The sequence below is a fragment of the Eucyclogobius newberryi genome, unplaced genomic scaffold, assembly GCF_026437365.1.
Source record: "Eucyclogobius newberryi isolate DKJ021-1_F unplaced genomic scaffold, fEucNew1.0.hap1 SCAF_13, whole genome shotgun sequence".
Lineage (NCBI taxonomy): Eukaryota > Metazoa > Chordata > Actinopteri > Gobiiformes > Gobiidae > Eucyclogobius > Eucyclogobius newberryi.
In genome coordinates, this window is record NW_027315757.1 from 17581914 (window position 1) to 17596724 (window position 14811).

Below are 14811 nucleotides of genomic sequence, written 5' to 3' on the forward strand. Positions count from 1 at the left end.
CCGTCCAGCAATCTTATAGCTTTAAACGGGACAAATAATGCAAAATCATCATTAGTATGAATGTAATGGACTAACGAGGTTTGTGATTGACCAAAGACTCGCCCCGTGCTTCGATTGATCGATTAAACGGGCTGTGACACGACCAAACATTTGACTCAAAGTGCAAGACAAGAAAAGTACTCGTGACGTTGTGCATTTGTTTGTAAAAATGTAAAAAAGTTAAATAAATTCACAAATAAATCCACAAATCTTTGGAGAACTCGTTTATGCCGTATCTTTTTTGCTTTGGTTCCAGGTAAATTGTTTCTTCCACCAATAAAATAATTAGTAGACGAATAATAAAATGAATACAATTAATACGATTCATACAATTAATAAAATGACAATATCATAATAATAATAATAATAATAATAAAAAAGGAATAAAAAAAAGAAAAGATAATAATACTTATATAAATATATGTTGGTCGACTCAGAAACCATCGACCAATTAATCGACAAAGCGACTAAAGGCTTACGCCACTCATCATCCAGGTCTGAACCAGAATCAAACAAGGACTAAAAGACCAAACCAGGTCTAATCTTCGGCAAACCCAGAATTAAATCAGAAAACAAGAGTTTTTTTTAAATTCTTCATATTTGGTAGATGGGTCGTGAGCCGTATTAAATCTCTTGGCGGGCCTGATTTGGCCCCCGGGCCTCATGTTCAATAGCGCTGGTATAAACTGTACATTTACTCAGTATTACTGCTTGTACTACTCTAACCATACTACACATACCAAAACAACTATGTAAGTTTGACTGAACTATTCTTAACAGTTGTGTTCTGTTCAAAGTGCACGTTTTAAACATCCAGGAACATAAACGTTTCAGAGAATAACTAACACCAAACTGTCTGAAATGTTCTTGTGATTCCTCTTCTGCTCAGCTCGACGTCACAGCTCCAGAGGTCACATGACAAGCACAACCCTGACCCGACGTCTGTTCAACTGCGGCGCATTGTATTCACAATATCCACAATGACACTACTCCACGTTTCCCTTTGCGTATTTGTACTCGATTGGTGATTCCTCCGCGCCTTCGAGCCGGACAGCGTGGAGCCACAGGCAGTTTACGGGCGGTTTGCAGGCAGTTTACGGGCGGTTTACGTGCGGTCTACCGGCGGAGCTGGACGTGGGAAAGTCTTATAAAGCGTCTGTGGGCCGTAAACGGGAGAACGCTCAGCACGAGTCTGAAGCAGAACACGCCACCGGGAAACAACTTCATATTTCAACACGATTCAGGACCTGCAAAAAGTACCTGCAAGAAGTACCTGCAAGAAGTACCTGCAAGAAGTACCTGCAAGAAGTACCTGCAAGAAGTACCTGCAAGAAGTACCTGCAAGAAGTATCTGCAAGAAGTATCTGCAAGAAGTATCTGCAAGAAGGACCTGCAAGAAGGACCTGCAAGAAGTACCTGCAAGAAGTACATGCAAGAAGTACCTGCAAGAAGTACCTGCAAGAAGTACCTGCAAGAAGTACCTGCAAGAAGTACCTGCGATAATTACCTGCGATAAGTACCTGCGATAAGTACCTGCAAGAAGTACCTGCAAGAAGTACCTGCAAGAAGTACCTGCAAGAAGTACCTGCAAGAAGTACCTGCAAGAAGTACCTGCGATAAGTACCTGCGATAAGTACCTGCGAGAAGTACCTGCGAGAAGTAACTGCGAGAAGTACCTGCGAGAAGTACCTGCGAGAAGTACCTGCGAGAAGTACCTGGAAGAAGTACCTGGAAGAAGTACCTGGAAGAAGTACCTGCAAGAAGTACCTGCAAGAAGTACCTGCAAGAAGTACCTGCAAGAAGTACCTGCAAGAAGGACCTGCAAGAAGTACCTGCAAGAAGTACCTACAAGAAGTACCTACAAGAAGTACCTGCAAGAAGGACCTGCAAGAAGGACCTGCAAGAAGGACTTGCAAGACGTACCTGCAAGAAGGACGAGCAAAAAGGACCTGCAAGAAGGACCAGCAAGAAGGACCTGCAAGAAGGACCTGCAAGAAGTACCTGCAAGAAGTACCTGCAAGAAGTATCTGCAAGAAGTACCTGCAAGAAGTACCTGCAAGAAGTACCTGCGTTAAGTACCTGCGTTAAGTACCTGCGTTAAGTACCTGCGTTAAGTACCTGCGATAAGTACCTGCGATAAGTACCTGCGAGAAGTACCTGCAAGAAGTATCTGCAAGAAGTACTTACAAGAAGGACCTGCAAGAAGTACCTGCAAGAAGTACCTGCAAGAAGTACCTGCAAGAAGTACCTGCAAGAAGTACCTGGAAGAAGGACCTGCAAGAAGGACCTGCAAGAAGGACCTACAAGAAGGACCTGCAAGAAGTACCTACAAGAAGTACCTACAAGAAGGACCTACAAGAAGGACCTACAAGAAGGACCTGCAAGAAGGACCTGCAAGAAGTACCTGCAAGAAGGACGAGCAAGAAGGACCTGCAAGAAGTACCTGCAAGAAGTACCTGCAAGAAGTACCTGCGATAAGTACCTGCGATAAGTACCTGCGAGAAGTACCTGCGAGAAGTAACTGCGAGAAGTACCTGCGAGAAGTACCTGCGAGAAGTACCTGCGAGAAGTACCTGGAAGAAGTACCTGGAAGAAGTACCTGGAAGAAGTACCTGCAAGAAGTACCTGCAAGAAGTACCTGCAAGAAGTACCTGCAAGAAGTACCTGCAAGAAGGACCTGCAAGAAGTACCTGCAAGAAGTACCTACAAGAAGTACCTACAAGAAGTACCTGCAAGAAGGACCTGCAAGAAGGACCTGCAAGAAGGACTTGCAAGACGTACCTGCAAGAAGGACGAGCAAAAAGGACCTGCAAGAAGGACCAGCAAGAAGGACCTGCAAGAAGGACCTGCAAGAAGTACCTGCAAGAAGTACCTGCAAGAAGTATCTGCAAGAAGTACCTGCAAGAAGTACCTGCAAGAAGTACCTGCGTTAAGTACCTGCGTTAAGTACCTGCGTTAAGTACCTGCGTTAAGTACCTGCGATAAGTACCTGCGATAAGTACCTGCGAGAAGTACCTGCAAGAAGTATCTGCAAGAAGTACTTACAAGAAGGACCTGCAAGAAGTACCTGCAAGAAGTACCTGCAAGAAGTACCTGCAAGAAGTACCTGCAAGAAGTACCTGGAAGAAGGACCTGCAAGAAGGACCTGCAAGAAGGACCTACAAGAAGGACCTGCAAGAAGTACCTACAAGAAGTACCTACAAGAAGGACCTACAAGAAGGACCTACAAGAAGGACCTGCAAGAAGGACCTGCAAGAAGTACCTGCAAGAAGGACGAGCAAGAAGGACCTGCAAGAAGTACCTGCAAGAAGTACCTGCAAGAAGTACCTGCAAGAAGTATCTGCAAGAAGTACCTGCAAGAAGTACCTGCAAGAAGTACCTGCGATAAGTACCTGCGATAAGTACCTGCGATAAGTACCTGCGAGAAGTACCTGCAAGAAGGACCTGCAAGAAGTACCTGCAAGAAGTATCTGCAAGAAGGACCTGCAAGAAGTACCTGCAAGAAGTACCTGCAAGAAGTACCTGCGTTAAGTACCTGCGTTAAGTACCTGCGTTAAGTACCTGCGTTAAGTACCTGCGATAAGTACCTGCGATAAGTACCTGCGAGAAGTACCTGCAAGAAATACTTGCAAGAAGTATCTGCAAGAAGTACCTACAAGAAGTACCTGCGAGAAGGACCTGCGAGAAGTACCTGCGAGAAGTACCTGCGAGAAGGACCTGCGAGAAGTACCTGCGAGAAGTACCTGCGAGAAGTACCTGCGAGAAGTACCTGCAAGAAGTACCTGCAAGAAGTACCTGCGAAAAGTAGCTGCACTACTTTGGAGAACACAGGCTCAAATGTTTTTCCCTGTCAATGTTTTTCCCTGTCTGACGTTAGAGAAGGAAAACAAAAACTTAAAATCATAAAAGAACTTACACAAAATCTGTATTGGAATCAATTAAAATACATGAAAAACGTCTATTTCCAAATGTTTCAATGAGCTATATTTATTTTACGGTGTGCCTGAATTGATGGACATTTATTAATCAAATATTCTTCAAATTCCAATGATTTAACAGTTGAAATTTGATTGAGATAACTGTTTTTGTAAAGATTTTCCTCATTAATATGTGTAAAAGTGGAAAATAATGTGATTTCAAGGGTGAATTTTGAATTAGCCGCGGATTAATCACAAAATATGAAACACGCAGGTGGTTTTGTCAGATTAAAACCTGCAGGTGATTTCAGATCCTGGTTTTAAAGACTTTTAAATTGCACTTTGCATTATTCATATATTTAATAGGAGAATATGACTCACATTTAGTAGTTTTTATGAAGGTAAAAGCCAAGATTGTCAAATACGTCACTGTTTTCACTTTTTATCTAAAGACTTTTTACAATACACTTTATCACAACTTATACTTTCTATGAAGCTTGAACACAATTTTGAGGCCAGAAAATGTTTTTTTACCTTGTTAAATCAAATCTGTTGCTTCTTTTTTTATTTTTTATTTTTTATCACAATTACATAAAACCCTTAGTATTTCGACCTGTTATCTGGTTAACAATAGAAAATATATTATGTCCTTTATTTGTGAAATAAATGAAATGTTATTTTAATGCGTCTTTGCCACTAACAACGTGCGAGAAAGTAAAAGCAAGAGTATTCATTATAGTCGACGCTTCTGAAAAAAACATTGACGCCCTCGCTGTGAAATTGCGTCATAAATTTTGCTTAATTGAACCGCGTGAAACGGCTGGAACGTAAATTGCAGTCGCGCGGTTCGTTTGCTTGTTTTAGCCGCGCTTTAATTACGATAAACTCGCCGCAAGTGCTCAGTGATCAGGTGAAATCCCCCCGCACGTCTCCAAAAAACTTAGCTCTCTCGGCGCTGTACTGTCAACAAACGGGCCGTTGCCGCGGGGGACGAGCCGGCGCGTGTTTATGTTTCAGGGAGCGTCGGAGGGTCTCCCCGGGGTCAGTGTCTCAGCCTCGGCTCGTGTTGTGTGTCTGGACGTTTCTCAAATCCAAACAGAAGAGGTATTTACACAGGCGGCGATCGGCTCGGACCGGAAACCGAGGCTCAGCGGGGCCAGGGAAGCTCGACTGGACTCGCCACCGCCGCGTGCAACACAACCGAAAACGCACTTTGAACTGACACAATTTTGGCGTAATTTCCTCCACAAACAGCTGTCTATTTCTGCATAAAAAACTGCTGAGTGTAGTTTAGATCTGTACAAACGTGCTCTGAAATACGTACGTGCGAGTTTTTGAGTAGTTTGTCAGTATACGTGTATATTTCAGACTTTTTGTCAATTTGCGTTTACATTGTGGACTTTGAACAGAATCACACGAGTAAAAGACAAAACGCAACTTGAATTGTCAGAAAAATTACAAATAGATGTTTTTCCCCAAATTGTGTGGCCATACTTTGGAATGTCATTTGTTTCATTGGATTCATTGGAATTTTAAATGCTGGCAAAATTTCTCACTTTTTTTTTAAATTTAGATTTCTGTCTACATTTTCACAGTAAAAATTTCAAATGAACCTTTGAAACTTTCAGTGCATAGATGTTCAAGCCCAAATTCCGCAGTTTTAATTCAGAGTTTAGCGTTAACAGTGGATTCAAGTACCGGTACTTGGTTTCGCAAACATTTTCACTGTGAAATTTACACTCTGGATTTAAACTGTTGAAATTGAAAGCTTGAAAATCTCAGTATGGAATATTCATAAGGTGATTTTTTTTTTTATTTTGAATTTATAAACTGAGAAAAACATATAGAAAAAACAATGAAAACTATTCAAACATGTTTTTTTTCATGGTTGAAAAAAAAGTGATTGAAATTCGCCAGCATTAAAAAATCACAGTCTGATGGAATAAACTATCTTCAATTTAATAATCCTGCCATTGGTGTGGTTTTATTTTATTCCAGAGTTCCACTTAAAACAATCCAAATTCCTGTTCGTTCTGTGTTTTGAGGAAGACGAGCCCTGAATCCAAAATAAACAAAAATACCTTCCATTTTCACAGCTGGAAAAATAAAGGGATCCCATTTTCACCAATAACACTCCGTCCTCCTGGTCTGGGTCAAACATTAAACACTATTTGAAATATCTTCAAATTAAACCTAGAAACCTCTTAATTGGTTAATAGTCTGGGGACTAAACCCTGAACTAAACCTGGACTAGATCAGGACCAAACCCAGTGTGAAAACAGACAAACTGGATCACTTTCCCTTCAATCTACGTCTGGGAGACATGACAAACTGGGTTAAAAAAAATTAAAAGGAGAAGAAAAAGGAAAAAATAAGCAAAATAATAATAATTTAAACAAAAAAATAAATGAAACATAAATTAATTAATAATAATGATAATAAAACAAAAATAATATAATAATAATATGAACAAAAAATAATAATTTGAAAAAAATAATTTTGTCTAAAAACAAATACAATTCCTTTCAAAATGTATTTTCCTGAACATAAACAACTGTATTCCTCCAACGTTTGACCTGCTCCAAGTTCTGAACATGCTTTTACTGACTGAAGACCCAACGTGCTCACTGACCATTACAAACGACTGAACACTGATCTGAACACAGCGTTTTCTCTGTCATGGTTCATCATCAGATCGAGAGAAAAGACTTGACTTCATCATCTCACGCATCGTCTTTCCACCACTGAACCCGTAATGCGGCTGCATGCTGCGCTAACCTTGGTGATATAGTACACCGACTGTTGGAAGGTGAACATGATGACCTCCTCCAGGACCGTCATGGCCTCCTCGCACGCCGCTCGAGTGGACGACAACTCCGCGTCCAGGAGAGCTGAAACGACACGTCGACCGTTAAAAATACGGTAAGTCTCCCGTTCACCCCACGTGGACACCCCACGTGGTCACCCCACGTGCCATGCCCTTCATGGCTCAGACCTCCTGACCCCTCACGCTGCCCCCCGCTCCTTCGGGTCAGACTCCCAGCATCTCCTCGCTGTCCTCCTCGCTTGTCTTCGCAACAGAAGAGTTTTTCACGCTCTCTGTAAAGATCTGTAAAGCATTTTGGTGCAATGCCTGTCGTTTAAAATGTGCTAACTTTACTGCCTTGGCTACATCGGTTATTTGGAAGACACAGATCGATGTTTTTTTGATCAGTGTCCAGTTTCGTTGTGTGATTTTCTAACTTTATGACAGCAGTTGTTTCTTTTTGGGGCTCAGGCTCTACAAAAATAAATTGAATTGAGTGAGGAATGTGCTGAACATGTCGGCAAATGTCGTGATTGGAGAGTTTCGCAAATGTGAATGAAATTTTTGAAAGATTACGCTACTTTTTTGCCTTGCTTTCTAGACTGTAACTTCAAAGCAACATAATAATAGGGCTGCGACAATTAATCCCCTTGACGAAAAAAAAAATAGCTTGGACTAAACAGACTGTAAAAGTGTACAAAAAGATGTTTTATATCAAAATATCATTATGTCATTATCATATCAAGATCTCAAAAAAGAATAAACACTTTCTGATTTTCAACATGATTACACTTAAGTCAGACATATTCTCTGTCTGGAAGCCTTTATTTTAACCTTCATTTGGTTAAAATGTATTGAAACCATTTTGACTGCTAAAATAAGCGTAAATGCGGCCCTAATCTTGAACTTCATTATTGTTCTAAACCACAATGTAACCAAAACTTCCGATCGATACCGAAATATCACTATAGATATTTAAAACGACAGTGTTTCTCGATGCTTGTTTTTCACCGGTGTTTGGAGTACATGAGTTCATCTGCAGTTCGGGAGTACCTTGGTCGTCCCGGTCCCGAGTGTACGGCAGCAGCTGCGGGACCTCGTGCTGGATGAAGTGAAGCAGCTCGATGGAGTTGGACATCCACAGAACCAGAGGACGCAGACTTGGGATCAGAATGTCTGGTGTCAGCTCCTGCTCTGCGCCACCGTCACTGAAGGACAGGAAGACATGCTCAGAACATGCAACGCTTTATACATCTACTGTATTCCAAACTTTACATCAGTTACTTTACATCTGACAGGTCAAAGTCGAAGGACTTGCTCATAGCGCTTCACGTAATAGGAATAGCACGATAATAGGATGGAAATAACATGGCAACTAAAACTGTAATTATGGTAGTAAGTGGTAATTACACGAGGAATCAAGAAACATCTGTCATTCTAACGCGAGTGTGAAGAATGTAAATGACTGAGGGTTCTTTTTTTCACTTGCACATTCACAGCCATTAAATCAGGACTAAACTTGGACTAGAACAGGGCCAACCCAAGTCTACATCAGGACTAAACCTGGACTAGAACAGACCAACCCAAGTCTACATCAGGACTAAACAAGGACTAGATCAGGACCAACCCAAGTCTACATCAGGACTAAACAAGGACTAGAACAGGGCCAACCCAAGTCTACATCAGGACTAAACCTGGACTAGAACAGGACCAACCCAAGTCTACATCAGGACTAAACCTGGACTAGAACAGGGCCAACCCAAGTCTACATCAGGACTAAACCTGGACTAGAACAGACCAACCCAAGTCTACATCAGGACTAAACAAGGACTAGATCAGGACCAACCCAAGTCTACATCAGGACTAAACCTGGACTAGAACAGGACCAACCCAAGTCTACATCAGGACTAAACCTGGACTAGAACAGGGCCAACCCAAGTCTACATCAGGACTAAACCTGGACTAGAACAGACCAACCCAAGTCTACATCAGGACTAAACAAGGACTAGATCAGGACCAACCCAAGTCTACATCAGGACTAAACCTGGACTAGAACAGGACCAACCCAAGTCTACATCAGGACTAAACCTGGACTAGAACAGGACCAACCCAAGTCTACATCAGGACTAAACAAGGACTAGAACAGGACCAACCCAAGCCTGCATCAGGACTGGAATCAGTGACTTTCAAATGTTTCCTCTGCCTTAAATTGTCAACAAAACTTACTGCTGTTGAACCCATGAAACAATAGTTACCTACTTTTGAGATTATAGCGGTTATTTTCGGACAGATTTGAAATACATTTTTGTTTCTCAGGTAGAACTGCATGTAAAACCACAGTGTCAGAGACAAAACGGTGCTGAGTGCCAGAAGCCTCCCCCCTCGTCACTCTCGCCCTTTCTGCTGTTCAGCGTGACATTGTTGTTTATCTCCGGGAAGTTTGTCGCGGTCGCTCTACTCACGTTTCTGGCTGGATCGCTGCAAGCTCCTTTGTCTTGTCCTGAAACGTGCAAAAGACATAATGAAAGAAAACGATCCAGTTCACGCCCGTGCGCAAAACTTGCAAACTTCGAGCGACTCCGAGTGCGTTCCTACACCCTTGATGGCACACTTGATTACGGGACATTATTCCGAACACAATAAGCAGATCTGGCGGTGAACAGATAAGAGTAAAGCGGGTCGGATTCTGTGTACAATAGCGCGCTTATCCGAAAGAAATATAGGGTTTACACTCACCCACATAATTTGCTGGATCTGGCCGGCTATCTTGAGCAGCAGCTGTCTCAAATGTGCAAGATCGCACGTGTTCGCCGAATGCTGGACGCACAGACTCAGCAGGAACGCCGGAGTCAATTTCGGTTCGCTCCCGTCGGCGTCCGTCATCGTCAAGATCTTTCCCAAAATGCGCTCTTCCTGGTGCAGGTCGTAGCTAAGCGCAGCCTCCGTCCCGTCCAGATCCCTCCAACGCGGCGCCAACGGTTTGCTCGGCAGGTTTTTGGGGGAGTCGCAAGGGAAGCGGGGGGCGTTTTTCGGGTCGGAGTTGGGACAGAGTTTGGTCATCCACGGAGGCGTTTGCGACAACGCGGAGGAACTCGTCGGGTCTTTGAACATGAACAAATAGTCCTTCCCCAATCCGACTAGATCGCCAGGGCTCAATTCGACCTCGTCTTTGAGGAGGAAGCCGTTTCGAGTGACGGGGGCGCCGTGTAAAGGTTTCAGCATGGTGGCGGTGGTCCTCTTGGGTTCGGAGGCGCAGCCAGTGCAGTCCAGTCGCCTCACGCAGCAGTGTTGCGGAAAAACGTCCGGCGCGAATAACAAAATGTCCACATTGAGTCGCTCCTCGTCGTCGCCGTTGCTGTGCTCCCTGCAGCGGCCAAAGATGGTGGTGGTGCCGCTCATCAGGTAGATCACGAAATCCTGGAGAGAGAAAGATGATGCTGATCAGACAACAGCGATTGCTCGTCAAGAATAGGATTGTTGTCTGCTTACTGAATGCTGATGTCATGGAAACAGTCAAGAGTAATCTGATTTCTTTCTGATAGTTCACACCAATGCAGTTTTGGACAAAGAGAATGTACTTCCAAATAGAACGGTTAATCAGACGTAATGATCAGGCTTTTAGATAGAGACCCGTCTTCCCGTATTTTGGACGAGGTATTTTAAAACGTGGACGGGCATTTTCGAGTACAGGGACGGCTATTTTATTAATACATCTTAGAAAAAAAGGGAATATCATTATTAAATCGGGCCGGGAAGCATTTGACAATAGTCTGCCATCACAGTTTACGGTTTACAAGTGAAAATTTGCATGCTGCGCGCTGATTGGTCGACAAAATTTGTGTGCCTGGCTCTGATCGGCTGCCAAGGCGTGGTCCGGAGAATGCAGAAGCTACTCGTTTTTTTTCGCCTAGTCCCCCGTACCCCCAGACAAAATTATTTGGACGAGGTGTTTTCAAATTCTATCTAAAAGCCTGGTAATGATTAGCTTGTTTGATTGTTCTAGTTATCTGATGTTTACTGGTCTTGTAAATGTTCCTCAATCAATAACAGGAAATGAACCGCAGCATTGATCAAAGCCACACCTTAACAAAAAGTCGGTTTGCCGTCAATCAGACTTCCTCGGAATTTTACTGAGCGCTCAAGCGTCGCAAGGAGGGAGTGCAATACAGGGTTACTCAAACATGTATGAATCATCCAAATACAACTGAGGTGAGCTAATGATGAGGGAGGAAACTAAACGCTGGGCCAGTATGCATTAAACACAGGCCGGTACTTTCTTTGGGCCAACCTGCTGTCTAAAGTATGCGGTTTTATCTGAAGACTTTAGTGCAAAACAGGGCTACCGTTAGTTTGCAGTAAAGTCAATTCAATCACATGATGAAAAAAAATCTAAATTGGCCCATAGCAACCCAAAAATATCGCCGGCGCTCATCAGTCGTGTCAGTCTCGGCCACGAAAAAAGACTTACACCAATTTACACCAATATACATGATGCTTCAGAACATCTCTCAAGAAATGGTTATGAAGCACGATTGAGTTGTAAAAAATTAATTTGCCGTCCATCTTCCATTGTCCATTTTCTACCGCTTGTTCCCTTTCGGGGTCGCGGGTGACTGGAGCCTATCCCAGTGACTTCGGGCCTTAGGCGGGGTACACCCTGGACAGTGGCCAACTTGTCGCAGGGTCAACACAGAGACATAGACATTACACTCTCACATTCATTAGGAGTGGAATTTAGAGTCACCAATTTTGCCTAACACATGCATGTCTTTGGACGGTGGGAGGAGCCGGAGAACCCGGAGAACCCACGGTAACACGGGGAGAACATACAGACTCCACCCAGAGAGATCATGTGATGTTGGTCTGGTCCGGGAATCGAACCCGTGATCTCCTTCTTGGGAGGCAAGAGCGCTAACCGCCTTTGCCACCGTGCACCCCAACCTAATTTGCAGTTATTTATTTTAAAATGTGATGATTTTGCCGGAACTTTAGAATGAACATAAAAGGTTTTAAAAAGGACTTTTGAACTGCTAATCCAAATCCCAAATGTGTTGCACGGATACGACTGTGAGCTACGACGTACAAGCACAAACTTAAACTAACAAAAGACAGAAGCAGTTGCCACGACGAAAGGGGCGCCACGCAGCAGTTATAAACCTGCGTCGGCTCCTCCTGGCGTTGTGACGCAGTAAAAGATATCTAACCCTTTGCCCATCGTCCAAACACCACATGCCGACTCCTTTTAGCTTCCTTGCGCAACATGTCGGCCTGGCACCGAGTCTGGGCGCGCGGACGAGCCACGGGCGGGGCGGCTCTGACCAGACACGATTACAGCGACGCCAAGCACCTTCTGGCTCTAATGCTATTACCGAGGGCGATGTGGAGGTGCCAGGCGGGATTAAGAGAGTGAACGCCCGCGATGCTAGTGATGATCTCCGTTCGCAGCGAGACAGACGGTAATTATACGCCTGTACAAACAAATGGACGTAAAATTACATCTTGTTTCGTGCAGGGCTGACATCTGATGAGCAAGGGGAGGTTCGTTTTACTCACATTGGATGTCAAAGTTCATCCAACCACCTCCACTTTCTCATTCCCATAATTTTATAAAGCAATAACAAACGGAACAAGTGAAAAAAGCAAAAATATACACAGTAAATGTCAAATTTTCCATCCTTTTGTAAATGTCTAATGTGACATCAAACCCGTCCTTGATTGGTTGGTTGGTTGGTTGATTGGTTGGTTGGTTGGTTGGCTGGTTAACGCCCCCATCATCCATTTCCTTGTCATTATCGCTTTGTTTTTGCGGCAACCAAAAGTGCGTTCCCCAAGTATCCAGCCATAGTTTCCATTGTCGGAGTTTTACGTCCGAGTTATGTGGTTTTAAAGTGGAACGGGACGGCGAGGTTGAAGTTGGCAGAGCCTCGTTAATCTCAGTCCGGTGTTTATGAACTAGAGGGCAGTGCTTGTGATGAGTCGGTACTTGCCCCGTGAATAATACGCACTTGGTGTTATGAAATACTGTGATACATTTTCCCAACACAAGTATTTCCAGGCCTGACATTTTGTGCCTCTCCATTGGGATTGTACATGTTTGTTCCCACTCTTCATTTGTTATAACACAATTTCCTTCCTTTTTCCATTTATGTATTATATCCCTAGATGAACAGTAATACATTCGTAGTTGTGAGATAATAAATCTTCAATAAATATATCTAACATCTCAGTTATCTCTGTTTTGACTGAACTAAATGTAGCCAATGAACAAGAATGAATAGATAATGTTTTGGGTTTAGAGATGTCGTAATATCAAATGTTAGTGTTGCGATTATTGTGAGAAAAAACATCTCGATTTAACGATTGTTCAGGATTATTATTGAGACTGCGACCAAACAACGGCGAAATCGCTAATTTTTGCTCATTCTCGCGGTCTAAAACATTACTGTTCTTCAAGTTTGTGAGCGAGTTCTTCTCTCTGTGTTGTGTTCCCTGTTCTCTCTATGTTGTGTTCCACGTTCTCTCTGTGTTGTGTTCCACTTTCTCTCTGTGTGGTGTTCCGTGTGCTCTCTGTTGAGTTCCCTGTTCTCTCTATGTTGTGTTCCGTGTTCTCTCTGTGTTGTGTTCCATGTTCTCTCTGTGTTGTGTTCCATGTTCTCTCTGTGTTGTGTTCCATGTTCTCTCTGTGTTATCTCTGTGCTGTGTTCCACGTTCTCTCTGTGTTGTGTTCCATGTTCTCTCTGTGTTGTGTTCCACGTTCTCTCTGTGTTGTGTTCCACGTTCTCTCTGTGTTGTGTTCCACGTTCCCTCTGTGTTGTGTTCCGTGTGCTCTCTGTTGAGTTCCGTGTTCTCTCTGTGTTGGGTTCCGTGTTCTCTCTGTGTTGTGTTCCGTGTTCTCTCTGTGTTGTGTTCCATGTTCTCTCTGTGTTCTCTCTGTGCTGTGTTCCATGCTCTCTCTCTGTTGTGTTTCGTGTTCTCTCCGTGTTGTGTTCCATGTTCTCTCTGTGTTCTCTCTGTGCTGTGTTCCACGTTCTCTCTGTGTTGTGTTCCATGTTCTCTCTATGTTGTGTTCCATGTTCTCTCTATGTTGTGTTCCACATTCTCTCTGTGTTGTGTTCCACATTCTCTCTCTGTTGTGTTCCGTGTGCTCTCTGTTGAGTTCCGTGTTCTCTCTGTGTTGTGTTCCATGTTCTCTCTGTGTTGTGTTCCATGTTCTCTCTGTGCTGTGTTCCATGCTCTCTCTGTTGTGTTCCATGCTCTCTCTGTTGTGTTCCATGTTCTCTCTGTGTTCTCTCTATGTTGTGTTTCATGTTCTCTCTGTGTTGTGTTCCGTGCTCTCTCTGTGTTGTGTTCCGTGCTCTCTCTGTGTTGTGTTCCGTGCTCTCTCTGTGTTGTGTTCCGTGCTCTCTCTGTGTTGTGTTCCGTGCTCTCTCTGTGTTGTGTTCCGTGCTCTCTCTGTGTTGTGTTCCGTGTTCTCTGTGTTGTGTTCCGTGTTCTCTCTGTGTTGTGTTCCGTGTTCTCTCTGTGTTGTGTTCCGTGTTCTCCCTGTGCTGTGTTCCGTGTTCTCCCTGTGTTGTGTTCCGTGCTTTCTCTGTGTTGTGTTCCATGTTCTCTCTGTGTTCTCTCTGTGTTGTGTTTCATGTTCTCTCTGTGTTGTGTTCCGTGTTCTCTCTGTGTTGTGTTCCGTGTTCTCTCTGTGTTGTGTTCCGTGTTCTCTCTGTGTTGTGTTCCGTGTTCTCTCTGTGTTGTGTCCCGTGTTCTCTCTGTGTTGTGTCCCGTGTTCTCTCTGTGTTGTGTTCCGTGTTCTCTCTGTGTTGTATTCCGTGCTCTCTCTGTGTTGTGTTCCGTGCTCTCTCTGTGTTGTGTTCCGTGCTCTCTCTGTGTTGTGTTCCGTGCTCTCTCTGTGTTGTGTTCCATGTTCTCTCTGTGTTGTGTTCGATGTTCTCTCTGTGTTGTGTTCCATGCTTTCTCTGTGTTGTGTTCCATGTTCTCTCTGTGTTCTCTCTGTGTTGTGTTTCATGTTCTCTCTGTGTTGTGTTCCGTGTTCTCTCA

General features: G+C 43.6%; 1 protein-coding gene across 1 annotated transcript in view; it reads right to left on the minus strand.

Moving 5' to 3' along the window:
• The window catches only part of radil2a (Ras association and DIL domains 2a), a 79268-nt gene that overhangs the window by 32383 nt on the left and 32074 nt on the right, over positions 1–14811 (minus strand). The window contains exons 5-8 of the mRNA XM_072442779.1: positions 9499–10179; positions 9225–9262; positions 7816–7970; positions 6735–6847 (exon numbers count right to left, since the gene is read on the minus strand). Coding sequence (XP_072298880.1) covers positions 6735–6847; positions 7816–7970; positions 9225–9262; positions 9499–10179 — 987 coding nt within the window. The remainder of the gene's footprint in view (positions 1–6734; positions 6848–7815; positions 7971–9224; positions 9263–9498; positions 10180–14811) is intronic.